The sequence below is a fragment of the Canis lupus genome, chromosome 10, assembly GCF_003254725.2.
Source record: "Canis lupus dingo isolate Sandy chromosome 10, ASM325472v2, whole genome shotgun sequence".
In the NCBI taxonomy this organism is placed as follows: Eukaryota; Metazoa; Chordata; class Mammalia; order Carnivora; family Canidae; genus Canis; species Canis lupus.
Window position 1 is genome coordinate 21,148,907 of NC_064252.1, and position 26,906 is coordinate 21,175,812.

At 48.6% G+C, this 26,906-nt stretch overlaps 1 protein-coding gene across 1 annotated transcript; it reads right to left on the reverse strand.

Annotated features, from left to right (window-relative positions):
* Window positions 1-6: 6 nt before the first annotated feature.
* On the reverse strand, window positions 7-18,148 carry LOC112674783 (basic proline-rich protein-like). The gene is made up of 3 exons (XM_049115062.1): window positions 17,942-18,148; window positions 288-2,051; window positions 7-186 (listed from the first exon to the last, which is right to left on the reverse strand). Exons 1-3 carry the CDS (start codon window positions 18,146-18,148, stop codon window positions 7-9), a joined length of 2,151 nt encoding a protein of 716 aa, XP_048971019.1.
* Between the last annotated feature and the right edge of the window lie 8,758 nt (window positions 18,149-26,906).

Here is a 26,906-nt window from a genome sequence, read left to right on the forward strand (position 1 = left end):
GCAGGTCTACGCCGCCGCCGCCGCCGCCGCCGCCGCCGCCGCCGCCGCGCCGCTGCAGCTCAGGCCGGGGGGAGAGCGCGCGGACTCGCGCCCAGCCTCCCGCCGGGCGCCGACCCGGACGACGCGGCGCAGGGAGGGGGCGCGGGCGGAAGTCCCGCCTGAGAGGAGGGGGCGCGGGCGGAAGTTCTGCGGAGAGGGGAGGGGCGCCAGGAGGCGGCGGGTCTGAGAGGACTAGCCGGGGGCCCGGGCTCCCCCAGACGGAGAGAGGCGGGTCGGGGAGGGGGGACCTGGTCGGGAGGGGGTCCAGGGACGGGTGCGCCCTGAGATGCGGTGGTGCGGGGGCTGATGGGAAGGGGACGGGGAAGGATGCTCCCTGAGATGCGGGGGTGTGGGGGCTGATGGGACGGGGACGGGTGCGCCCTGAGATGCGGGGGTGCGGGGGCTGATGGGACGGAGACGGGGAAGGATGCTCCCAGAGATGCGGGGGTGCGGGGGCTGATGGGACGGGGACGGGTGCACCCAGAGATGTGGGGGTGCGAGGGCTGATGGGACGGGGACGGGTGCGCCCTGAGATGCGGGGGTGCGGGGGCTGATGGGACGGGGACGGGGAAGGATGCTCCCAGAGATGCGGGGGTGCGGGGGCTGATGGGACGGGGACTGGTGCACCCTGAGATGCGGGGGTGCGGGGGCTGATGGGACGGGGACTGGTGCACCCTGAGATGCGGGGGTGCGGGGGCTGATAGGACGGGGACGGAGACGGGTGCGCCCTGAGATGCGGGGGTGCGGGGGCTGATGGGACGGGGACGGGTGCACCCAGAGATGTGGGGGTGCGAGGGCTGATGGGACGGGGACGGGTGCGCCCTGAGATGCGGGGGTGCGGGGGCTGATGGGACGGGGACGGGGAAGGATGCTCCCAGAGATGCGGGGGTGCGGGGGCTGATGGGACGGGGACGGGTGCACCCAGAGATGTGGGGGTGCGAGGGCTGATGGGACGGGGACGGGTGCACCCTGAGATGCGGGGGTGCGGGGGCTGATGGGACGGGGACGGGGACGGGTGCACCCAGAGATGTGGGGGTGCGAGGGCTGATGGGACGGGGACGGGTGCACCCTGAGATGCGGGGGTGCGGGGGCTGATAGGACGGGGACGGGTGCGCCCTGAGATGCGGGGGTGCGGGGGCTGATGGGAAGGGGACGGGGAAGGATGCTCCCTGAGATGCGGGGGTGCGGGGGCTGATGGGACGGGGACGGGTGCGCCCTGAGATGCGGGGGTGCGGGGGCTGATGGGACGGAGACGGGGAAGGATGCTCCCAGAGATGCGGGGGTGCGGGGGCTGATGGGACGGGGACGGGTGCACCCAGAGATGTGGGGGTGCGAGGGCTGATGGGACGGGGACGGGTGCGCCCTGAGATGCGGGGGTGCGGGGGCTGATGGGACGGGGACGGGGAAGGATGCTCCCAGAGATGCAGGGGTGCGGGGGCTGATGGGACGGGGACGGGTGCACCCAGAGATGTGGGGGTGCGAGGGCTGATGGGACGGGGACGGGTGCGCCCTGAGATGCGGGGGTGCGGGGGCTGATGGGACGGGGACGGGGAAGGATGCTCCCAGAGATGCGGGGGTGCGGGGGCTGATGGGACGGGGACGGGTGCACCCAGAGATGCGGGGGTGCGGGGGCTGATAGGACGGGGACGGAGACGGGTGCGCCCTGAGATGCGGGGGTGCGGGGGCTGATGGGACGGGGACGGGTGCGCCCTGAGATGCGGGGGTGCGGGGGCTGATGGGAAGGGGACGGGCACAGGTGCACCCTGAGGTGCGGGGGCTGATGGGAAGGGGACGGGCACAGGTGCACCCTGAGGTGCGGGGGCTGATGGGAAGGGGACGGGGACGGGTGCACCCAGAGATGCGGGGGTGCGGGGGCTGATGGGAAGGGGACGGGTGCGCCCTGAGATGCGGGGGTGCGGGGGCTGATGGGAAGGGGACGGGGACAGGTGCACCCTGAGGTGCGGGGGCTGATGGGACGGGGACGGGGACAGGTGCACCCTGAGGTGCGGGGGCTGATGGGAAGGGGACGGGGACAGGTGCACCCTGAGATGCGGGGGTGCGGGGGCTGATGGGACGGGGACGGGTGCACCCTGAGGGAGATGCAGGGGTGGCTCCTTCCGGGAAGGGGTACAGGGACAGGTGCACCCTGAGGGAGATGCAGGTGGGGGGGGGGGGGCTCCTGTCCAGGAAGGGATACAGGGATAGGTGCACCCTGAGGGAGATGGAGGTGGGGGGGCCTCTTGCCCGGGAAGGGGTACAGGGACAGGTGCACCCCGAGGAGACACGGGTGTGGGGGTGGCTAGTGGGAGGCGGACAGGTGCACCCTGAGATGTGGATGTGTGGGGGCTGATGGGATACAGAGACAGGTGCACCCTGAGGGAGATGCTGGTGGGGGGGGGGCTCCTGTCCGGGAAGGAGTACAGGGACAGGTGAGGGCAGAGGGGCCTGTGAGAGAGGGGCTCTTTTTAAGGAGAAGGTGCTGTTGAAATGAGTTGATTGGTGCCCCCACTCCTGGAAAGTGGAGCAGCCTGTCCGCAGAGTGCAGGTCTCAGGCCGCGCGAGCTCAGTTCCCAGTACTCCCTGATCATTTACTGGTGATACCAGATGGTTTACGAGGCACCTTAGGTAGGCTGAGAATACTCTGCTCCAGCTCATCCAGGGCTTAAATAGAAGTAGCTGAGTTCTATAGCAGGAGGGTAAGAATTGGTTTTTTTCTAAGGGAAACGAATGTATTTTCCAAGACTCAGACAAGGTTCTGTGGCTGGTTGTTGGTGATTCATGTATTGTCTTTCCACTACCCTTTATCCTACCACGTGTACTTTCAACATTGTCACGAAGCCCTGTGCTAGGTGAAGGGACCCCAACCCTGAAAGGAACTCAAGACAAAAGAGGCAAATGGTAACTGCTACGACAGAAGACGGTACAAATTTCCATAGGATATTTTGATTTGAAGAGTAGGAGTGTGTTTATAATGTGCCACTTTTGGTTTTCTTTGCCAAGTAAAATTTAAAGACACAATAAACACCACCAGAGTGTGCAAGGGAATTGAATCGTGCGCAGGCAATTTATGTGATAACGTAATTCATCCTTACCCATTCAGCTGACTGCACATTCATTTCAGAAATATTTCTGTGTGCCGATTATGTGCCAGGCTTTAGATCACCTAGCAGTGCAAAAGACAATTCAAAATGGTAAATAACTAGCAGAGCAAAATCACCCAATATTTCCTTGAGGAGCAGGGGATAGTAAGATGTATTGTCCTGCATCAAGGTCTCGCACCTTAGTTTTCTATCCTCAGTTGTAAAACAAAAGTAACTAATTCTTACAGAAAAAGTTCCCCATAATACTCAAATGTATTGCCTGGAATGTTGAGATATCCTGGTTGGTTCCTTGGCTACTTCTCTTGCCTTCCTATTTTCTAAATCTTTTAAAAGTATAAGTCAACATTTCACTCTGCTCAAAACCCTCTAAAGGATTTCCATTTCACCCAAAGTAAAAGCCAAAATTCTTCCAATGCAGAAGTCCCTGAGGGGTCTGTGTCCCTCCTCCTGCCTGCCCCTGATCACTTCTAGTCTCTTCCTCCTGCACAGTGCTCCACCCACACTGGCCTCCTTGTCGTCCTCCGCCCAGGGAAGGATGCTCCTGCCTCAGGACTCCACACATGCTATTTCTTTTGCGTGGAATGCTTTCCACACCCTCCCAGCAGTTACCGGCATGGTTTGCTTCCTCCAACTATCTACTGAAGTGATCTCTTAATGAGCTTTCCCTTATTGATTTTTGAAATTGTAACACACCACCAAAATTCCTGATTCTAAGGAATTGTTCTTGGGACGCCTGGGTGGCTCAGCAGTTGAGTGTCTACCGTTAGCTCAGGACGTGATCCTGGAGTCCTGGGACTCTGGATCTCAGGGTTGTGAGTTCCAGCTGTGTTGGGTGTAGGGATTACTTAAAAATAAAATCTCACGGCCGCCTGGGTGGCTCAGCAGTTGAGCGCCTGCCTTCGGCTTGGGGCGTGATCCCAGGATCCGGGATTGAGTCCCCCATCGGGCTCCCCACAGGGAGCCTGCTTCTCCCTCCTTCTCCCTTCTCCCTCTACCTCTCTGTGTCTCTTATGAATAAATAAATACAATCTTTAAAAAAAAAAAGGAATTGTTCTCCATAGCACTTAACACCTTCTATATCATAGTTTACTAATCTATTTTGTTTACTGCCATAATGTATTCCAGCACCTAGGAAAGGACCTGCCACATGGTAATTTCTCAATAAATATCAGTTGAATTAATGAACAATGAATTTTTAGAGTTGTTTTCAGAAAGGAGAAAATAAATATAGCATGACTCCAGCAAAAAAAAAAAAGGGGGGGGTAATACCAATCCAAAAAGTACAGGAAAGAGGAAAGATGGAGGAGAGGAAGAAAAAAATTATAAGATTAAAAGAGAGAGATACTTTAACAGGCCAGTCTAGTAGTATGGGCAAGGATGAGAACAGAAGGAGATTAACAGAAGGAGATTGGCCAAACAGTGGGTGTTATTGATTGCCTAGGATCAACTATGGGTTGACAACCTTGCCTGGATTGACAGTATAAGTTAATATTTCATTTGGGTGAAATGGCATTTTTGTCTTTTTTTTTTTTTCAGCTTCAATCCAAGTATGCTTTTTTCCTTTTCTCTTTTTTTTTCTTTCATTAAGTGCTTTTATTTTAATTCCAGTATAGATAACATACAGTGTAACATTAGTTTCAGGCATACAATATAGTGATTTGACAATTCCATACATTGCTGAGGACTCATCATGATAAATATACTCTTTAATCCCTATCACCTATTTCTCTAGCTCCATCCATATTGTTGCAAATGGCAAGATTTCACTCTTTTTATGGCCAAATAATATTCCATTCTATATATCACATCTTCTTTATCCATTCATCTATCAATGAGTACTTAGGCTTTTTCCATGATTTAGCTATTATAATACATGCAATAAACATCAAAGTGCATGTATCCCCCTTGAATTAGTGTTTTTGTGTTGGGGGGAAGGGGGAGAAATATCCAGTAGTGCAATTCCTGAATTGTAGGGTAGTTCTATTTTTAATTTTTTGAGGAACATACTCTTTCCAGAGTGGCTACACCAGCTTGCATTCCCACCGACAGTGCACAAGTGTTCATTTTCTTAACATCCTTGCCAACACCTGTTGCTTCTTAGTTTTTTATTTTAGCCCTTGTAGCAGGTGTGAGGTGATATCTCATTATAGTTTTGCTTTGCATTTCCCTGTTAATAAGGGATGTGGGGCATCTTTTCATGTCTCTTTGGCCATCTGGATGTCTTCTTCAGAGAAATGTTTATTCATATCTTCTACACATTTTTTAATTGGGTTATTTATTTTGGGGATGTTGAGTTATACACATTCTTCATATATTTTGGATACTAATCCTTTATTGGATAGATCTTCTGAAAATACATTCTTCCACTCGACAGGTTGTCTTTTAGTTTTGCTGGTTGTTTCCTTTGCTGTGCAGAAGCTTTTTTTTTTTTTTAAGATTTTATTTATTCATGAGAGACACAGAGAGAGAGGGGCAGAGACACAGGTAGAGGGAGAAGCAGGCTCCATACAGGGAGCCCGACAAGGGACTCAATCCAGGGTCTCCAGGATCATGCCCTGGGCTGAAGGCGGCGCCAAACCACTGAGCCACCGGGCTACCCAAGTGCAGAAGCTTTTGATTTTGCAGTAGTCTCAATAGCTTATTTTTGCTTTTATTTCCCTTGCTTCAGGAGACATATCTAGAAAAATGTTGCTATGGCCGATGTCGGAGACATTACTGCCTGTCATCTCTTCCAGGACTTTTTTTTATGGTTTCAGGTCTCACATTTAGGTCTTTAATCCATTTTGAGTTTATTTTTGTGTATGGTGTAAGAAAGTGGTCCAGTTCCATTCTTTTGAATGTAGCCGTACAACACTGTCTCTTGAAGAGACAGTCTTTTTCCCGTTGCATGTTCTTGACCTCTTTGTCATATATTAATTGATCTGTAATTATGGATTTGTCTCTGAGTTTTCTATCCTATTCCATGTATCTTTGTGTCTATTTTTTTGTGCCAGTACCATTACTGTTTTGATTACTACTGCTTTGTAATATAGCTTTAAAATCTGGAATTGTGCCTCCAGCTTTATTTTGCTTTTTCAAAGTGGCTTTGGCTATTTGGGGTCTTTTGTGTTTCCATACAAATTTTAGAAGTGTTTGTTGTAGTTCTGTGGAAAATGCTGTTGGTACTTTGATAGGGATTGCATTAAATCTAAATGGCATTTTTAAAATTTTACATAAATGTTGTTTGCCTCAGATAATGTGTCAAGTATGTTGATGTACATGAATCAAACTTCAATTAAAGTTTGCAGTATAAATGTGTGCTCTTAAGCCAAGTGCACAACAAGATCAGTAATCAAGAAGTAAAAATAAGGGGCACCTGAGTGGCTCAGTGGTTGAGCATCTGCCTTCGATTCAGGACATGATCCTGTAGTCCTGGGATCGAGTCCCATATCGGGCTCCCCACAGGGAGCCTGCTTCTCCCTCTACCTGTGTCTCTGCCTCTCTCTATGTATCTCATGAACAAATAAATAAAATCTTTTTTAAAAAAAGAAGTAAGGGGCGCCTCGTGGCTCGGCGATTGAGCGTCTGCCTTCAGCTTGGGGTGTGATCCCACAGTCCCAGAATCGAGTCCCACATTGGGCTCCCTGCATGGAGCCTGCTTCTCCCTCTGCCTGTGTCTCTGCCTCTGTGTGTGTGTGTCTTCATGAATAAATAAATAAAATCTTTAAAAATAAAAGAAGTAAAAATAATTTTTAAAAAGAAGGAACAGGGAGAAAAGGAAAGCAAGAGAGAAAATAGGCGAGGTGCAAGACAAAAAGATTTGGACCAAAATGCATATGTTTATGGCAAGGAAAAGAGAGAGGAAGTGAGTGAACAGTGGTATAGGGAAGAAAAGATGAGTGACAAACAGAAAGAAAAATTCTTGTTTGTGCTGGCTCCTTGTCTGCAACTCTCTCCTTGCCATCTCCGCCTGTGATTCTCTCACTAGAAAGCTATGCCATTGCCACCTACTATACCAAAACACCATGTGTCCATCAGGAAAAGCTCCAGTCAGTCTCTACCCCTCTTTTGGCATTCAGTAGTTAGCTTTGTGCTATAGCTGTGTTTGTGTACCCTTTTTCACATCTAAGGTCCCTCAAGGCAGGGCCTTTGTCTTCTTCATCCCTTCCAGGACCAAGCTCAGTGCCTTGTGCTTATAAACAATGCTATAAATATTTGTTGAACTGGGAACTTTGGGGATTAAAAGAAAAAATAACAGAATAATGTAATTGTTGAGAGCAGGGATCAGCAAACTACAGTCAGTGAGCCAAATCTTTCCCACTGTTTTTGTAAATTTTATTGGAAACTGTGACATTCATTTACATATTGTCTATGGCTTCTTTGATGCTACAATGGCAGAGTGAGTAGTTGTGACAGAGACTATATGTCCTACAAAGCCTAAAATGGTAACCATTTGGTACTTTATGAAAAAGGTTTGCCAATCTCTGATAAAGATCATGAGATCTAGAATCAGACAAACCTGAATGATGTCAATCCTGCTTTCATGGGTTAGCACCTGACTTTGAACAAATAACCATCTCTTTTTTTAAGATTTTATTTATTATTTATTCATGATAGACGTAGAGAGAGAGAGAGAGAGAGAGAGAGGCAGAGACACAAGCAGAGGGAGAAGCAGGCTCCATGCCGGGAACCCAACGTGGGACTCGATCCCGGGAACCCAGGCTCATGCCCGGGGCCAAAGGCAGGCGCTGAACCACTGAGCCACCCAGGGATCCCCCAATAACCATCTCTTTAAGTCTATTTTTTTTTCATCAAAATGAAATGGTATAGTAATAATGGTATAGTAATAATACCTACTGAATTGTGTGGTTGAGAGGATTTGATGAGATAGTCTAGGTCAATCCTAGGTTAGCTCAATAAATGTTGAGCTAAATAACTCAAATGAGCTAAATGTTTAGCTCAATAACTGAACTAAATATAGAATAAAATTGAGTAAACAAGAGGTATAAAGGGGGCAATGAGGTAGAAAGCTGTTTGGTAGTTGGGCTTGTTAGAAACACAGAAAGTAATCAGGAAATTGTAGGTAGACTCCAGTAAGTGATTGACAGTAAGTTATTCACAATAGGTTACTGGTATTCAAACCAATAATTCTGATGTTACTAATAATAGTTGCATAGTAGGGAGGAATGATTTTCATACAGTTTGAAAAGTTAGTAACCTAACTTTAGAAACAAGAATATGGAGCACATTCTCAGGAGGAAAGCAAATTAAGTAAATCCATCCATATGATGAGTAGATGTTAGAATGGACAGAAACAGATTTTAAAACAAATATCATAACTAAGCTCAATGAATTAAAACAAAAACATGACTTCAATGAATAAAAACCTCAAGAGAGAAATAATAAATATCAGCAGAAAAAAAGCAATAAAAAAAGACCAAATGGAAATTGTAGACATGAAAGAGACATGACAGAGAAAGAATAAGTAAAATTGAAGCAAGAGACAAAAAGATGAGGGATGCCTAGGTGACTAAGTGGTTGAGCATCTGCCTTTGGCTTAGGTCATGATCCCGGAGTCCTGGGATTGAGTCTCACATCAGGTTTCCCGCAGGGAGCCTACTTCTCCCCCTGCCTGTGTCTCTGCCTCTCTTTGTGTCTCTCATGAATAAATAAAATCTTTTTTAAAAGAGACAAATGGATGATAGATAGAAGATATATAGAGAGAGATGGATAGATAGATAGATAGATAGATAGATAGATAGATAGATGATAGATAACACATCCAAGAATAGGAACAGAAAGAGAAAACATTGAAAAAAAAAAAAACAATGAATAGAATCTCAGGAACCTGTTAGAGATGTTAGGTGTTCAAATACTAGTCTAATTGTAATACCAGAAGGATAAGAGAAAGAGAACACAACACACACAGAAAAGCATTTGAGGGGCACCTGGGTGGTTCCATCAGTTGAGCCTCTGCTTTCTGCTCAGGTCATGATCTCAGGGTCCTGGGATTAAGTCCCATGGCAGACTCCCTGCTCAGTGGGGAGTCTCTCTCTCTCTCTCTCTCTGCAACCCCTCCCCCATGCTCTCTCTCTCTTGTTTTCAAATAAATAAAATCTTTTTAAAAAAAGAAAAGCATTTGAAAAATAATGGCCAAAATTTTCCAAATCTGATGAAAGATAGAAATTTGCAGATGTAAATGTCAAACTAACACCAAACAAAATAAACACAATGACGCCTATGCCAAGACACATCACACCATTGAAAGCCAAAGAAAAAGAGCAAACATTGATAGCATCAGGAGAGAAAAGACATATGACATACAGAAAAACAACTATCTAAATAGTAACTGACTTATTAGAAACCATAGAGGCCAGGAGAGAGCAGAACAACATTTTTAAATTGCTGAAGGAAAAATCTGTCAATTGGGAATTCTATATCCAGAAAAAACATCATTCAAGAATGAAAACACAATACAGGCATTTTAATACATAGTATAACTAAGAGGATTCCTCACCAACAGAACTGCAGCACGAGTAATACTAAAGCAGTTTCTTTGGGCTGAAGAAAATGGTGTCAGATAGAAACTCAAATCCTCAGAAAAAATGGAGGAGTATTAGAAATGGTAAATATCTGGGTAAAATCAAATGACCTTTTTTTTTTTCTATTTCCCTTTTCCCTTCTAATTGTTTTATAAACCCCATAATGGTTTATAGCAAAGATTACAACATTTTCTTGTGATCTATATAACAAGTAGATGTATTAAATGTAAGAAAAACAACAACAGAAAAGACGGACGAGATATTGACCCAAAGGTTCATTGTGTACTGTATCTGCTGGGGCACCCGCCCCCCCCAAAAAATAGCAAAGAAATATAGCTAAGATACCAACAAGAAAATTAAAACAGAATCCTAAAAATCATTCTAAAAAAATAATAGGAACAACAAAGGAGAAAAAAATGGAAGACCAACAAAACAAGAATAAAATGATAGACCCAACCCAACCACATCAATAATTACGGTAAACAGTAATGAAAGAAACACTCTAATTAAAGGTTAGAGATCGTCAGAATGAATTTTTTTGAAGCCATCTATATAAAGACATAGGTGGAAAGTAAATGAATGAGAAATAGATAAACCATGTGCATGATAAGCACAAAAATGTCAGAGGGGAATATTAATATTGGATAAAATAGATTTCAAAATGGAATGTTTCACCAGCAATAAAGAAGAACAACACTTCATGGGGTGCTTGGATGGCTCAGTCAGTTAAGCGTCCGACTCTTGATTTTGGCTCAGGTTCATGATCTCAAGGTGGTGAGATCAAGCCCTGCATCAGGCTCTGCGCTGAGCATGGAACCTGCTTAAGATTCTCTCTCTGCCTCTACCCCTCCCCACTTGCTCACAGGCTCACATGCACTTTCTCTCAAAAAAATAAAAAAATAAAATAAAAATAAAAATAAAATAAAAGAAAGAAAGAAAGAAAGAAAGAAAGAAAGAAAGAAAGAAAGAAAAAGAAAAAAGAAGAGGAGCACTTCATAATGGTGAAAGAACAAATTCATCATGAAGACACAATCATCATAAGTGTATATTTGCCCAATAAGTTTGCAGGCACATTAGGACACCTGGGTGGCTCAGCAGTTGAGTGTCTGACTTCAGCTCAGGGTATGATCCTGGGGTTCCGGAATCGAGTCCCACATCGGGGTCCCTGCATGAAGCCTGCTTCTCCTACTGCCTGTGTCTCTGCCTCTCTCTTTTTGTCTCAAATAAATAAATAAATAAATAAATAAAATTTTTTAACAAAAAGTTTTCAAATACATGAAGCAAAAATTGACAAATTTAAAGGGAAGCACACAATTCAACAATCATAGCTGGAAATTTTAACACTCATCTTTACAATGGCTAGAACAACTAGAAAAAAAATTAACAATCATATAAAATTTTTGAACAATATTTTCAACCTCTTTTAATATTGTACAACGCTCAAAATGATAGAACACATATTCTTTTCAAGTAATTACACTACTAGGTATTTACCCAAAGTATACAAAAATATAGATTCAAAGGGGTACAAGTACCTCGATATTTATGTCAACAATAGCCAAACTATAGAAAAAGCCCAAGTGTCCATTGACTGATGAATGGTTAAAAAAGAGATGGCACACACACACACACACACACACACACACACACACACATACATATATACACACTGGAATATTACTCAGCCATCAAAAATAATGAAATCTTGCCATTTGCTGCAATGTCGATAGAGCTAGAGTGTATTATGCTAAGCAAATTAAGTTGATCAGAGAAATATAAATACCCTATGATTTCACTCATGTGGAATTTAAGAAAGAAACAGATGAACATATGGGAAGGGGGAAGAGAAAAAAAGGAGACAGGGAAACAAGCCATAAGAGACTCAACAAGAGAGAACGAACTGAAGGTTAATTGAGGGAGGTGGGTGGGGGATGGGATAGATGGGTGATGGGTATTAAAGAGAGCACTTGTGATGAGCACCCGGTGTTATATGTAAGTAATGAATCACTAAATGCTACTGGTGAAACTAATATTACACTGTATGTTAACTGACTAGAATTTAAACAAAAATTTGAAAGAAAATAATTTTAAAAATAAAAAATTGCTGATACTTCAACATTGAAAAAAAATTTTTTTTGAAAAAAATTTTAATAAACATCCAAACTTCTGGCTTCTCTTGCAAGAAAAAAGAAGTTGGGGGATCCCTGGGTGGCGCAGTGGTTTGGTGCCTGCCTTTGGCCCAGGGCGCAATCCTGGAGACCTGGGATCGAATCCCACGTCGGACTCCCGGTGCATGGAGCCTGCTTCTCCCTCTGCCTATGTCTCTGCCTCTCTCTCTCTCTCTCTGTGTGTGTGTGACTATCATAAATAAATAAAAAATTTAAAAAAAAAGAAATTGTAGGATTTGGTTGCTACATTTGTGGTGAGTATAGCATAATCTATAGTTTTGTTGAATCACTGTGTTGTACACCTGAAACTAATGTGACATTGTGTGTCAACTATACTTCAGTTAGAAAAAAACTTTTAAGATAGGTTTGTGGGAAAAAATTACAGCAGTGTTAGAGGGAAATGTAGTTTTAAATGCCTGGATTGGAAAAGAAGAAATATCTCAGATACATTATCTATGCTTTCACCTTAAGATCCTATAAAAAGAAAAGTAAATTAAACACAAGACAGGTATAATGAAGAAAATAATAAAGATAAAAGAAAAAGATCAATAAACTAATAGAAAAATATATGGAATACCAAAGAAAGAAAAAGCTACTTCTTTGAAAATAGTAATAAAATTGATAAGCTTGGAATGCCTGGATGGCTCAGCGGTTGAGCATCTGCCTTCAGCTCAGGTCGTGATCCCAGGGTCCTGGGATCGACTCCGACATCAGGCTCCCCACAGAGAGCCTGCTTCTCCCTCTGCCTATGTCTCTGCCTCTATCACTGTGTCTCTTATGAATAAATAAAATCTTTAAAAAATAAAATAAATAAAATAAAAGTTTCAGATTAAAAAAATTGATAAACTCCCAGTTGGACTAACAAAAGGGAAGACACAAATTTCTAATATCAGCAACAATAAAGAAGAAATTACTACAGATTCAATAGACACTGAAAAGACTAAGGATATGTTTTGAACAACTTTATCACAATAAACATGACAACTCAGTTGAAATGGACAATTTCCTTGAAAGACATGAATTATCAGAGTTCATCCAAGGAAAAAATAGAAAACTTGATCAGCCTGATAGCAATTAAATAAATTGAATTTGTAAATAAAAAAATTTCCCATAAAGCAATCTCAGAGTCAGACACAAAAATTATTAACAGAACATGAGCAAATCAAACCATATATAAAAATAATAATACATCAGTATCAAGTGGAGCATATCCTGAGAATGTAAAATAGGTTTCACATCCAAAGCTCAATCAATATGATTCACTATAATAATAGAATAAAAGAGAAAAGATCGTTTCAAAAGATGCAAGTAAAAAAACTGGATAAAATTCACTATGCTTTCTTGGCAAAAAACTTCTAGGAAAAGAAAAATAGAAGGGAACTTTTAAAACCTGATTAGGGATATCTACAAACAATAACAACAAACACATACCTAATATCATACTCAGTAGTGAAAGACTTAATGCTTTCTATATTAAAAAGGGATATACCAAGGGTGTCTGCTCTTACTGTGTCTATTAAACATTTTACTGAAAGTCCTAACTTTCAAGCCCTTTACTTTCAAGCCTAAGGCTTGAAAAAGAAATGAAAGACATACAAATTAGGAAAGAAATGAAAGTGTCTTTTTTTGCAGAGTACTTAATCATGTATATAGGAAGCCCTAATTAAGCTATAAAAACACTACTAGAATTAATAAGTGAATGTAGCAAAGTTGCAAGATAGAAAGTTAATATATGAAAGTCAGTTGTATTTGTATATACTAGCAATGAATAATTACGCATTCATTTAATAAACAACCTCACTTAGGATAACTTAGAATACTTAGGAAAAAGAATACTTAGGAATAAATTTAATAAAAGATGTACAAAACCTGTACAATGAAAACTACAAAATGTTACATTAGGAGATTGAAAAAAGACCTAAATACAGGAAAAGATATACCATGTTCATAGATTGGAAGCTTTAATATTGCTAACATATCTGTCCTCCTCGAATTGATCTATAGATTCAATGCAATTCCCATTAAAATTTTAACAAACTTTGCAAAAAGACATTAACAAGCTGATTTAAAAACGTGTATAAAAAGACAAAGGACATAGAATATCCAAAACAATTTTGAAAAACAAGAACAAAGTTGATGGACTTAAACTATCTGACTTTAAGTTTTACTATAAAGCTATAGCAATCAAGACAATGTGCAATTGGCACATAATCAATGGAATAAAGTCCAGAAATTAAACCCACATTCATATGGTCTATTAATTTTTGGCAAAAGCACCAAAGTAATTCAAAGGGGGAAATCAATGAGATACCATTGTGCAACTGTTAAAAAGACTAAAGTTTAAAAATACAGGTAACAGGAGTGCCTGGTGGACAGAGTCGAAAGAACATGGCACCCTTGATCTCAGGGTTCTGAGTTCAAGCCCCACATTGGATGTAGAGATTACTTAAAAATAAAATCTTCAGAAAAGAAAACAAGACAGGTAAGTGTCTTGTTGTCCTTGATGATGTAGAGCAACTAGAACTCTTATCCGTTGCTGGTGAGAGGACAAAATGGGATGGCTCTGTGGAAAACAGTAGGGTGATATCTTTAAAAGTTAAACATACACTTACAACATGTACACAAATATTATGTGTATGTCTTTCCATACAAAGACATAGCATAGTAACATTATCCATAATAGACCTAAAAAATGGGATGCCTGGGTGGCTCAGCCGTTGAGTGTCTGCCTTTGGCTCACGGTGTGATCCTGGGGTCCTGGGATCAAGTCCCGCATCGGGCTCCCTGAATGGATCCTGCTTATCCCTCTGCCTGTGTCTCTGCCTCTCTCTGTGTTTCCATGAATAAACAAATAAAATATTAAAAAAAAATAGCCCCAAACTGGAAGCAACCCAAATGCCCAACAACTGGTGAGTGGATAGAGAAATTGTGGTCTCTCCACCCAGTGGTGTACTAGTCAGCAATAAAAAGGAACAAAACGTTAACACACATAATAATGTGGGCAATCTCCAATGCATCATGCTGAATGAAACACCTGAAATACAAAAGAATGGAGTGTGAGGGGGCACGAAGAGAAGTTTTAGGGAAGGCAGTTGTTTCTCATCATGACTGTGTCGATAGTCACCCACTGTATACAACTACCAAAATTGTTTAAACCACACACTGAAAAGGGGAATTTGATTGAGGATAATAATAGCTAGTGAAAAACTTTTGCAAGAAATGCATGGATGTCCATAGTGGCAGACTTACTATCTTGCTATAAATAACTAGAAACTGGACAAAATATATGAGGCGGGGGGGATTTCACATTAAAAAAAAAAAAGATTTGTTATAGAGAGAGTGTGCTAGCCGGTTGGTGGGGGGCTAGGGGAGGAGGAGGCAGAGGGAGAGAGAGAATCTCAAGGAGATTTCCTGCAGAGTACGGAGCCCAACTCAGGGCTTGATCTTACAGCCCTGAGATCATGACTTGAGCTGAAATCAAGAATCAGACGCTTCTGTGACTGAGCCACCCAGGCGCCCCTCAAAACCCTACATTTTAAGACCTTTAACAACAAATAGCGCTGAGGTCCCGGAGAGAACAAAAATGCGTGATCTCCTGGCCTCTCTGCCTGGACTAACTTTCCCATCATAACGCAAGAAGCAGGGGCCCAGGCAGCAAGACAACCTCAGCGGCCAAGGAGGGAGACGGCAGATTGCAAACCCAAGCGGCTGGAATTTGCGGAGGTGGGAACTCTGCAGAGAACACACTCCAGAAACCAGATAGGAATCCGCCCGAGTCTCCGACTAAATAGGAAGTCGTGCATGCACAAGGCGGGAGTCCACGAAGCAAGACAAAGAACAGCCATCAAAGAGCTGTGCCCTTAACCATCCTCCCCAGAGCCCACGCAGCGGGGCGGAGATGTTTGAGCTCCGCCAGATGGGAGAGATACGTGCCACTGAGGAAACAATGTTATCATTAGCGAAAGAAGTCAGACCCAGCAAAGACTTCAAAGCATGTGATTACATTTGTATGAGATTTCTAGAAAAGACAAAAACCATAGAGACAGAGAGTAGATCTGTATTTGTCCAGGGTTGGGCCGGGAGGGTGGGGGGAGCAAGGAGGGGAGGGACAGGGAGAGACTGCAAAATGGACACGAGGGAAATTTGGGGGAATAATGGACACATTCTGAAACTGGAAAAATATTGTGATGATTACACAAGCCAACAAGTCTAACTCCTCAAACTGTTCAAGGAGAAAAGCTCCTGGCCCACTACTGGGCGCTTGGCAGACATGGAGCACTTGCCCATGACGGCAAGTGTCTATATGGCCAGCACTGCCCGTGGCTAGCTGAAGCCTATCAGACCCTCCAAGGCAGTGACCGCAATTCCCCATAGGATGGAAGTGGTGTTTCTGGGCTCGAGTACTAGCCAGGCCAGAGGGCAAAGGGAGCACCAGCAAGTTGCCCACACTCATGTCCCCTACCACTGGCTCTCTGGCACCTGTCCCTAAGCTCTCGCCCTCTCTGGCCACATGGATGGGAGGCCCTGATGATCAGATGGAGAAAGGCCACAGCCAGCTTGGTTCACAGGTGGGATTGCTTGGTGTCATATTCGTTTCTGGTGGGCGCTGTCACAAATCATCACAAGTTTAGTGCCTTGAAACAACACAAAGTTAGTATCTTACAGGTCTGGAGCTGGGAAGACAGAAATGGGTCTCCCTGGGGTAACATGGAGGTGTCGATGGGGACAGGCCTGTGTTCCTTCTAGAGACTCTAAGGGTGAGAATTTGTCTCCTTGCCTTTTCCAGTTTGAAGGGCCACCCGTGTGCCAAAGAGTGTGGCTGCTTCCTCCTTCGGAGCAGCAGCACAGGGCTGGAGGGCTGAGGCCTCCCCACGCTGCCATCCCTCTGGTTCTCTGCTACCTTCGTCCCATCTCCTTTCCTGATGCTCACACAGACTCTGACTCGTAAGAATCCTTGCGAGGCCCACTCAGGTCATTGAGGACAATCCCCCCATCTCAAGATCAACTGGCCAGCAACCCTCACACCATCTGCAACCGTAGCTGCCTCTTTGCCAATTAAAATATGCAATTTAACACATTTGCAGATTCCAGGGGTTAGGATAGGGCCATCCTTGTAGGGCCATTATTCTGCTTACTGCCTTTGGTATGTGGGTGTAAGCCAACAGTGGGATGCGGCTGTAGCGCAGCGGATCCGGGGAGGTGCTTTGAAAGATGGCAGTGAGTGGCAATCTGGAGGGACAGAGCTCAGGGTGGCGGGCCTGATATCCATTCCATGTGGAAAGAGAAATGGCCCAAAGTTAGACTATATATAGACTGATGAGCCGGAGCAAATGGCGTGGCAGCTTGGTCAGGGGTCTGAAAGAAGAAAACTGGGAACAAGATCTAAGGAAGACGCAATGGAACCTAAGAGAAAAAAGATGTTTGTGTCGCATCTGAATGCCCGCCAGAAGATATCCAACAGAAAAGCGGCTCTAGGGGCACCTGGGTGGCTTAGTGGTCGTGATCCCAGGGCTCCTGGGATCGAGTTCTGCATCGGGGTCCTTGCAGGGAGCCTGCTTCTTCCTCTGCCTATGTCTCTGCCTCTTTCTGTGTCTCTCATGAATAAATAAATAAAACCTTTAAAAAAAATAAAAAGAAAGAAAAAAAAGCGGCACTAAACAGCCAAGCAGACAGAATGACTTTGGCCACCATCCTTTGTCATCAGCCTCCCTGGAACTGACATAATATTGTCACGAGCTGATGAGCCCTAGTGGCAGGGATGGTGGCTAGGTGCGGGAGCAGCCGCGTGGTGGAGACCCTGCCCTGAGGCTGATCTACCTACTGCCTCCGCCAGCACCAGCATCCAATCTTCCCTGTTTCCAGTCCTGCTTCCTTGACTCCCCACAGGTGTTGGTCCTGACATCACCTCCCAATAAACCATGCCCAGACCTCTGCACCGGCTTCCTAGGAGACCCCATCCGGGACAAGATGCTCAGCAACTGTTTGTTGGGTGAAAGTGAACTCACCTGCCTGCATTGTGATCCGTGTCATCTCTCTATCCTCCCAGGATGAATGCAACTGTGGCACCTGCCCAAGACCAAGGATCCAAGTCTCCAAGGATGCATTTCTTTACCGGGTGACTGACGGACCCCAGAAATATGCCCACTACCTTCCCACCTTGGGGCCTCAGTAACTCGGCCCAGCTAAGCTCATCATCTATGCAGGAGACACCTGCTCCCAGCATGGGGGACACTGTGCTGCCAATAACCGTATCCAGAGCACGGGTCAGGCACCACCACTGAACAGGACGAGCGGGTAGTGAGGAAGGACAGGAGGTCATTCTCACACCTTCCTTCCAGGGGTCTCCGCTGACCACCCTATCCAAGCACCTCCAGCCACACCATCTGCGTCTTCCTTTGCTGGCACTCAGCGCCGTCTAAACAATTCTTTAATGTAGTTGTTTCTTTACTTACATGCTGTCTGTCCTTCTAAAACATAAGCTTCATGAGGGTAGGACCTTATCTCTCGTCTATTTTTTTTTAAGATTTTAGTTATTTATTCATGAGAGCTACAGAGAGAGAGAGAAGCAGACACAGGCAGAGGGAGAAGCAGGCTCCATGCAGGGAGGCCGATGCAGGACTCGATCCCAGGACTCCAGGATCACGCCCTGGGCTGAAGGCAGGCGCTAAACCGCTGAGCCACCCAGGGATCCCCTCTCTCTTGTCTATTGTCACATCCTTAGCGTCTCACACGGCACCTGGCCCTGTGGATCAAGAGTGCACATTTGAAGCCACGGGGCCTCCTTTGACCGCCTGCAGGCTAGGGGACCGTAGAGCCATTGGACGATGAGCCTCTGGCTACTTGTCTGCAAAATGAGAACAAGGAGGGGGCATTACAAGGATAATGGGGTGACACGGGAAAAAGCACTGAGCATGGGACACAGGTAGAAAGCTGGCTGGGCAGGCAGAGCAGCACAGAACCAGAGGCAGAGCCATCTGCTGGGGAACATGCTGGAGGTCGGCAACAGATGCCCAGAGGAGGAGGAGGAGGGGCCGTGGCGGGGGCAGCTGACTCTGAGCACCAAACATCCCCGGCGTGGGATTTCCTCCACTGGAGTGCAGAAGCTGGGCTGGGGCGGAGAAGGCAGGTGCCTTGCAAATCCCTTGCTTGAGTTTGGCCGGATGAGCGGGACGGAAGGACAAAGGGGCAAAGCAGCTGAGGGTACCGGCCAGAGGACGGAGACGATGTCCTGTGTGGCCTGGCAGTCTGGAGCTGGGGAGCCAGGAGGCGCTGGTCCATGTGGGAAAGTCCAGGGAGTGGAGCTCGGGGTGAGGTCAGCGGAGGGGGGTGTGGTGGGACGGAGGCGGGCGAGGACTGGCAGCTTCGGAAGCTGCGGTCAGGGAGTGGGATCCCGGAGCGCACTTGGAGCCGTCGGGGTGATGACAAGGCCCCGGGGTGTGGGTGGCCGGAGGGGAGCGGAGGTGAAGGTCACCAGGCGACCGGGAGGGCGAGGAGGAGGTGTGGGAAGGGATGCACCGGCGGCAGCCCCCGCCCGTCTCTCCTGCTCCCTTACTTCCCTTCCTCTCCGGGGCCCCGCTGCCTGGTTTCTGGGGTTCCGTCCAACCACCAGATGATTCACAGATGTGCGTCTCCGGCCCTCACCTCTCACCCCCAGCCCGGCTGCTCTGCTTGGCCCTCCACCTAGCATGTGAGCGAGCTTTCGCCGTCCCTGATGACCGAACATTTCTCAAACACTGTTTTCTCTCTCCCCAATCCTTCCCTTCCTAAACCACCCTATCATTGTCTTCCTAACCCCCCAATTTTTATGTCACTCATTTTCTCTCCTCCTTTGCTGGTTTCGCTCCCGCCGTCCCCTGTGATGGAGCCTCGTGAATTATTTTGTCCATAACTGTTCTAAGCGAAGCCCCTTCTTTGGACTTTCAGAGCTAAAATCCTACCCACGAATGGGCAGCACAGATGTAAGAAGTGCGGGCTGAGAAATGGGCTGAAGCCATGGGGGGCGGGGTGGGGGGAGAGAAGCCCTGGGATGGGGTACAAATAGCACAGCTGTGTTGTCAGGCAGATGTGGGTCCTCGGCCTGGCTGGGCCAGCCTCGGGGTTCAGGGGGGGCACTGCAGACAAATCCCTTCACTCAGCCTCAGTGGATGTTGTAAATATTAGTTGAAGTTGGCTCTTAACATGCCTGACACGTGGGCCACTCCCTTCCAGCTCTAGCCTCGGCCGAGGTACAGCGCTCGGTGTGATAAGCTCTGGGCCAGTGTTAAGTCCTGCTGCAGGCCTGACCAGCCATCCACCTGGCTTCTGGGTCTCCCTGTCCTCCTCTGTAAAACCGGGTCACTAGTATCTGCTTTGTCCCCAGCACGAGGCTGTCGGGAGCAGCCCGCATGGTTATGTACGTGAAGGTGCTTTGCAGATGGTGACGCTTGAGACTCAAGCAACTGCCCGGACGATCGTCCAGGCTTCCTAACGGGTACCTGCAGCCAACGTGCCCTCCTTCGGTCTGCGTCCCAGGAGAGCGCTCTGCCTTAAAAGCTATTTTGTTCCGTGTCGTCCGGTATCATCCAGACCCTTCTTAGTGGAGGCATGTCAGTGTAGACGGTGGTGGCGGCAGGTGTTCTGGGACGGAGCTGCTTGTGCCCAAACCCCTGTCTTTCGCGCCAGCAGCTGAGTGCCCAGGACATGCAACCTTGACTCGGTTTCCGCAGGGGAAGGGTGGAGATGGACAGCTTGGATGGGATCATCTCATGGGGTAACCATGAGCCTTTAGTGAGAGGACGCGGGGGCTCTTAGAACAGAGCACGGCACACGCAGCAAGTGCTCAGTGACTGTTAGCTATTGTCGGGATCCCTAGGTGGGGGGCTCAGTGGTTGGGCACCTGCCTGCGGCTCAGGGCATGACCCCGGGGTCCTTGGATCAAATCCTGCATCGGGCTCCCCGCGAGGAGTCTCCTTCTCCCTGTGCCTGTGTCTCTGCCTCTCTCTGTGTGTCTCTCATGAATAAATAAATACAATTTTATAAAAAATGTTAGCTAGTATCATTATAACAAGACCTTCCAGGAGTTCAGCCCACTACCTAAAGATGGTCCACACACCCCCCCCCAAGGGCATGGAGATCTCCAGCTGCTCTTAGATGTCCCGGGCTGGATGCCCTGGGGGTGGACCCCGTCCACACCGACCCTACCCCTTCCTCCCGGCGTCCCAACTTTGCTGTTATTTTTATACCACGTAGAAGCCCCACCACCACAGGCCGAACTGCCCAGAAAAAAAAAATGCTGAGTAATTGCGAGTTTGGCCATGTTTCACCTGGGCCTCTGGAAGAGGAGACCTTTGTGTGAGACGTGGGACAGGAAGCGAGGCCCAGGCGGGAGAGGGGTTGGAGTGGCTCTCAGGCTGCTCGGGAGGCCCCAGCTGCCCCTCTGTCGCCAAAAGGCTCTTTTGCTCGGTGGGTGCAGGTGCAGAGTCTCTCCTTTCTGCCTCCAAGCCGTAGCACAGAGCTCTCCTTGCACCTGGGGTGCTCGCCAGCTGCTGGGTGCCCCACCAGGGCCCCCTTTATAACACAGGTGGACACTGCCACCCCCACGAGGCCCCTTGAGCCACCTCCTTGCCAGACCTAATTATCCTCCTAGTGGATACACCTCCCTGGGGGCCTCACCTGTATGATCAGCATGATACTGGCTTTGAACGCATTTCCTGTCTCCGTGTCTGTACCTACGCTGTTTCCTTCCCTCGGTGACATCACCCCGAACACGGCACATCCTACTGTCCTACCCTCCGCTTTGATACGGCGGGGAATGGATCCCTGAGGGATTTCGAGGCTCGCAGGAGAGCAAGTGAGACAGGAGACAGAGGCAAGCATCCCTAGGCAACCGCGAGAGATATGTTGGAGGGGGGGGACACAACATCCCTGGCAACGCAGGGCAGGCCACCGCCACTCCGGGGCAGGCACCCCGGGGAGGCTGGGCACACCAGGCTGCACTCTGGCTCCCGAGCACTTTGGCCAGGGGAGCGCCCCACCGAAGGCAGGGGGCATTCATCCTGGAAGCAGGGGCAGGGAGAAGAGAGGGGAGGCTATTTAGCAGAAAAGCAAAAAAATCTGTCCTGGGGAACTCGGGAATGTTTGCGCCAGAGGCGGAGAGGGGAGGACGCGGCGGGAGCCTGAAAAGGCCGCCTCTGTCTGGGGCCGCAGCAAACCCGCTTGCAGACCACGGAGTGACACCTAGTGGACCCCTGGGGAAGCGTGCCCTGCCGCACTGGCCGGCTCACGCAGGTGCCTTATCAGAGCTGGGGACCCGGACCGAGACCTGGGTCACCTCACTCACCTCACTGCGCGCGTGCAGGGCACCTGGAAGAGCACCCTGAGGACTCTGGGCCCCAGGCTCGGCTCAGACACCAGCTGGGAGACTCCAGGGAAGGGCCCTGGGATCCGCACCTGCTGCCAGCCCCCACCCTGGCTGCCCTGCACACCACCCCCACCCGGGGAACTGGGGGGAGTGTGGAGGAAAGGCAGGCTCCCCAGGGCATGAGGTCCACCTCTAAACATTCTATGTTACCCCCAACAGAAGAGCAAATCCCATCGCAGGTGCCAGGCTATGGGCACAGAGCTTTGCTGGCATCAAAGGCTCCAAGAAAGATCGATTGGAGCAAAGAGCTCTGGACCCCGAGTCAGGACTCTAGCCCAGGACTTCTTGCGCCTTGGGGATGGGAGCTGAGCAGTTTTTCTAGAACATTCTCTGTGTTCTTTAGATAAAATTGTCCTCTCTAAGTTCTACCCCATTTGTCTTTGTTCGGCTGTCCGAAGCGATTCAGAATAACTTCTTTATTTTATTCTCTACCTGCAAAGAGCTTTCAGCTTCCCTGTAAATGTCGTCCTTTGGGGCTAAGTGTGCCCAACTTCCTTCACTCTTTAGGCCAGTGATTCTCCACCAAGGACGATGTGCACCCCCCCCCGGGGGGGGGGGGCATTTGTCTGGAGACCCTTTGGTGGCCACAGCTGGAAGACGGAGGCTGCTACTGACATCTAGTGGGCAGAGGCCTAGATGCTGCCAAACCTCCCCTGGTGCCCGGCCCGCCCCACCCCCACCGCGCACACAAAGAATGATCCAGCCCCAGATGCATTGGCGCTGAGCTTCCAGAACCCTAACTGGGAGCTCCGGGACTTCTCAACACCTCACTCCCTCAGATGGACGTGTTCCATTTGTTGTCTGGATATTTCCACCGCGATGTAGCCCATAGTACAGAACCCCAGGCCGGCTCTGGCCAGCCTGGGCCTCCTGGGATCTACACGCTGGACATCTCAGTGCAGCCGAAAGACTACCTCAGCCTCCTTGGCAATCATTTGCTTGGACGGTCGGTAGGTCCCTCACATTTTTGAACAAAGCCCTTATAAACTCAACCGTGCACACGACTAAATTCAAGACACATACTCCCTGGAAAAACAGGGTGAAATGAACATTCCTATCAGATGGATTCCATTTTAAATAATTACTATTATATAACTATGTGTTTTTGTTTTATTTTATTTTATTTTATTTATTTTTTTAACCATTCCCCTTGACAAAGAAATGACAAAGCTCTGCTGGAGCTCTCCGGAGCAGACGGAACAAAAAAAAAAAAAAAAAGATGCTTGTCAAGTAAAATGTGAAAGGCGTGCTCCAAGCTCCCTTAATTACATCTTGGAAGGGAAGCTTTGTCCCATTGACATTCAGGATCATGTTTCATAAGCTTGGGTTACCCCCTTGAAGATTTTTAGGAAGTTTCATGATATGGAGACATTGTTGAAAAATTGGCTGCTTGACTTCTGCTAAGCAATCTCAGAGATCAAATCCATTCTTGCCCACTTAGCCGAGAGCCGGGCCGGTTATCTTGGGCAAAATGAGTTGGCAACTTTTAACTTGAACTTTTAAGAAGGCAGGGGGTTTACTCTGCTCTTTTGTGTGCGGTTTTTACAAAGAATCTCTGAGGAAGTTTGGCCGAAGGTGTGGATCGACTCTGATACCTGACCTAGTCTGTGTTCATGAATATAGGGGTATTTACGGAACAACAAATAGGATTTTCATCTTCACACCCTAGAAGCAGAGGAAAGAAAATCGCTTTTGCCGGACCCTCAGGTCTTTCCTTTAAGAATATAAAATTCTAAAGTAAATTGTGGGTTACTCTTGCCCTGCCCAGAATTTTAAGGGTTTGACTGCTTAAACTATCATTAAAACTTAATGAAATTAAACTCGCTTGGCTCTGTTGAATCTTGATTTATGCACATCTGTTTATATGCTCATGGAGACTCCGGAGGGGTGTGTTTTTACACGGGGTCAAGATATGAAGTAGACCTCCTGTTTCTGTGCTAGGCCTTCATTCCTGGGAATAGGAGTGTCTAGCAAATAGGAATATATTATAAATCACATTTTTAGTGAGAATGACAAAGCTTAGTAACCCTCGCCTTAGGGAACCTGTCCAATTTGTCAGTTAAAATTTAGCCTTCTGATATAAAACGAGCCCATTCATGTTGTGTGAGGGCTGATTCCCCGCGGAAAGAATCTGTTTGGGAGCTGCCAACAATGCAGAGTGCTAGTAACTTAGGGTGGAGTGTTTGGACCTCTGCAGAAAGCTTTGCAGCGTTTCCTCAGTTTACCACCCGGGCCCTCAATCACTCATCTCACTCATCCCAGCCCCGCCCCGGGTCTCACAGTGGCAGGCGGACGGGCCTCTAGAAACACAGGACTCACATCCAGGGGAATTTCCGTGTTGCAAAGTGAGGACACAGCTTGGAATCTGTGACTTTCATGAACAGGGCGATGGCGGTATCACATCTAAAAACAATGACCAAAGTAAAAAAGTGTTTCATTGAAAGGAGAGGGTGAAGGTGGACGCGCTTCTGTCCACACTTGGGTCCAGACTAGACACCCCATCTGGGATGGGGTGGGTTCAGAAGCCTGTCGTTTGGTAGTTTGGAGAGTGTGCTGTGGACGGGTCCATCAGGGCCCAGAGGCAGCAGTGCGAGGGGCTTTATTCTTAATAACAGCACCACTCTGGGGAGCAAAGAGGATGTGGTCTCCAGGCCCACAGCTCCAAAGACTTTGTTCACTCAGTGCCCCAGACGTGTGGGCTCTACACCCAAACCCAGGGGGTGCCCAGCCCCGTCTCCCTGGGGCTGGCAGCGCCTCCAGGCCGGCCACCACCAGGGACAGCACCAGCCCCGCAGGGCAGTGCAGTTACCCCCTTATGACTGCCTGTTGTGGGACCTGGCACCCGCAGGGCGGCGAAAATTGCGCTTTCTCGGGCCACACCGCAGGCCTTCTGGGTCAGGATCCCCGGGTGTCGGTAATGTGGCCGCTCGCTTAGGTCGGGACCTGCAGAGCCGGCTCGGGGCTTTGTGCGGCAGGACATCAGGCGCGGCCGTCGTGGGGCTCCGCCACCGACCAGGACACGGGGGATCCGCAGCTGCTATGAACAGGACATGGAAACGTGGAACCTGAAAGGGCCCCTCTGCTGGTGTGTTCCCGTGGGGCCTCCCCGTAGCGCCCTCTGTCCCCTCTGTCCCCTCTGTCCCCTCTGTCCCCTGTCCCCCGAGTGCTGAGCGCCCTTCCCACGTTGTCCTGTTTCAACCCCGGCCGCACCGCTGCACGGGGTGGGGGGCCGGAGGCTCGAGCCCGGGTGTAGGTGTCTGGATTCGGGGCCACCAGCCCTGGGATCTCACCCTGCCGTCTCAGCCGGCGCATCCCCAGGATGTGAGAATCCCCTTGGGCCTAGACCAGGCCGCTGCTGGCCGGGGAACGCAGCAGGACCGTTCGGACCAAGCTGGCAGGTGTGGGGGAAGCACAGGGCCTTTGTGGGGCTTGGTTCGGGGTCCACCCAGCTTCTTCTTGGCTGTGCTGCTCTGGGAGTTTTGGTTGACCTCTCTGAACCTTGAGTGCTGTGCACCTGCAGTGCAAGGAAGGGAGGTGTCTCTGCCTCTTCTCAGGGGTGAACGTGCTCTTCCTGTGCCCGGGGCCGCAGGCAGGGGAGGGATGGTCCTGGGCTTCTCCCTTCCTAGTTTGAGCACTGGGAACCCCTAGATAATATTCCATGTTCTAGGTTTGGTCCCAAGGTCTTGGCAGACCTGACCGTCTGGGGGCCCCCAAAGCTGAGTGTGGCTGCCACCAGTTGCCACGAGTATAAAGCACCCAGCTGACCCCATGGGCCACCTGCAGTCCCCCATCCCGGAACTCCCCAGGCTGCAAGCCCTGTCCCCTCAAAGGGGCAGTTCCACGCACCTGTCGCGGAGCAGGAGCGGCACGCCCAGGAGGGACCGTCAGGCACTACTTTCAACCCACACCTTCCTTGGGGACACAGGGACTCTCTTCCAAGCCCTCCCTGCCCCAGTGATGCTGGCCGGCAGCTTGGGGCAGGCCGCTCCCCAGCCTGACCGCGGACCAGGAGCCCTGAGAGTCTGCATTATTGACCGTCCTGGAAGGCAGGGCACTGCTGCCTCCCCAGGCTTAGGAGGCTTAGGACGGCTTTACCCCCAGACACCTGAGGACCCGACAATGAAGCTTCCTCCTTGCTTCCCTAGGGAGTCGCCAAGGACCGGGAGTATTGCTGGGGAGGAAGGGGAGGGGAAGAGAGAGACTCTCTCTCTCTCTCCTGCTGCCCCACCTCCTCCGTGTCCCACCATCCAGGGACAGCCACCACCCTGCACTCCCGCTTTCCCTCTGCTTCTCCTCATTCTTCAAGACCCACCTCAAGAGCCATCTCCTCCAGGAAGCTTGCCCTGGTCCCACCCTTCAAGCGCAAACTACCCGAGCCTCTCTGCTCACACGTGAACCCGGCTGTGCCTTCCCTGTCTCCTTCCACACAGCACGTCCCTGTGAGGACTGTGTTTATTTAACTTAGAGACATTTTTAAAAAGGATTTTATTTATTTATTCATGAGAGACACAGAGAGGAGAGAGAGGCAGAGACACAGGCAGAGGGAGAAGCAGGCTCCCTGCGGGGAGCCCAATGGGGGACTCCATCCCAGGACCCCGGGGTCACGACCGAGCCGAAGGCAGACACTCATCCATGGAGCCACCCAGGCGCCCCTAACTTAGAGACGTCTTGACATCCC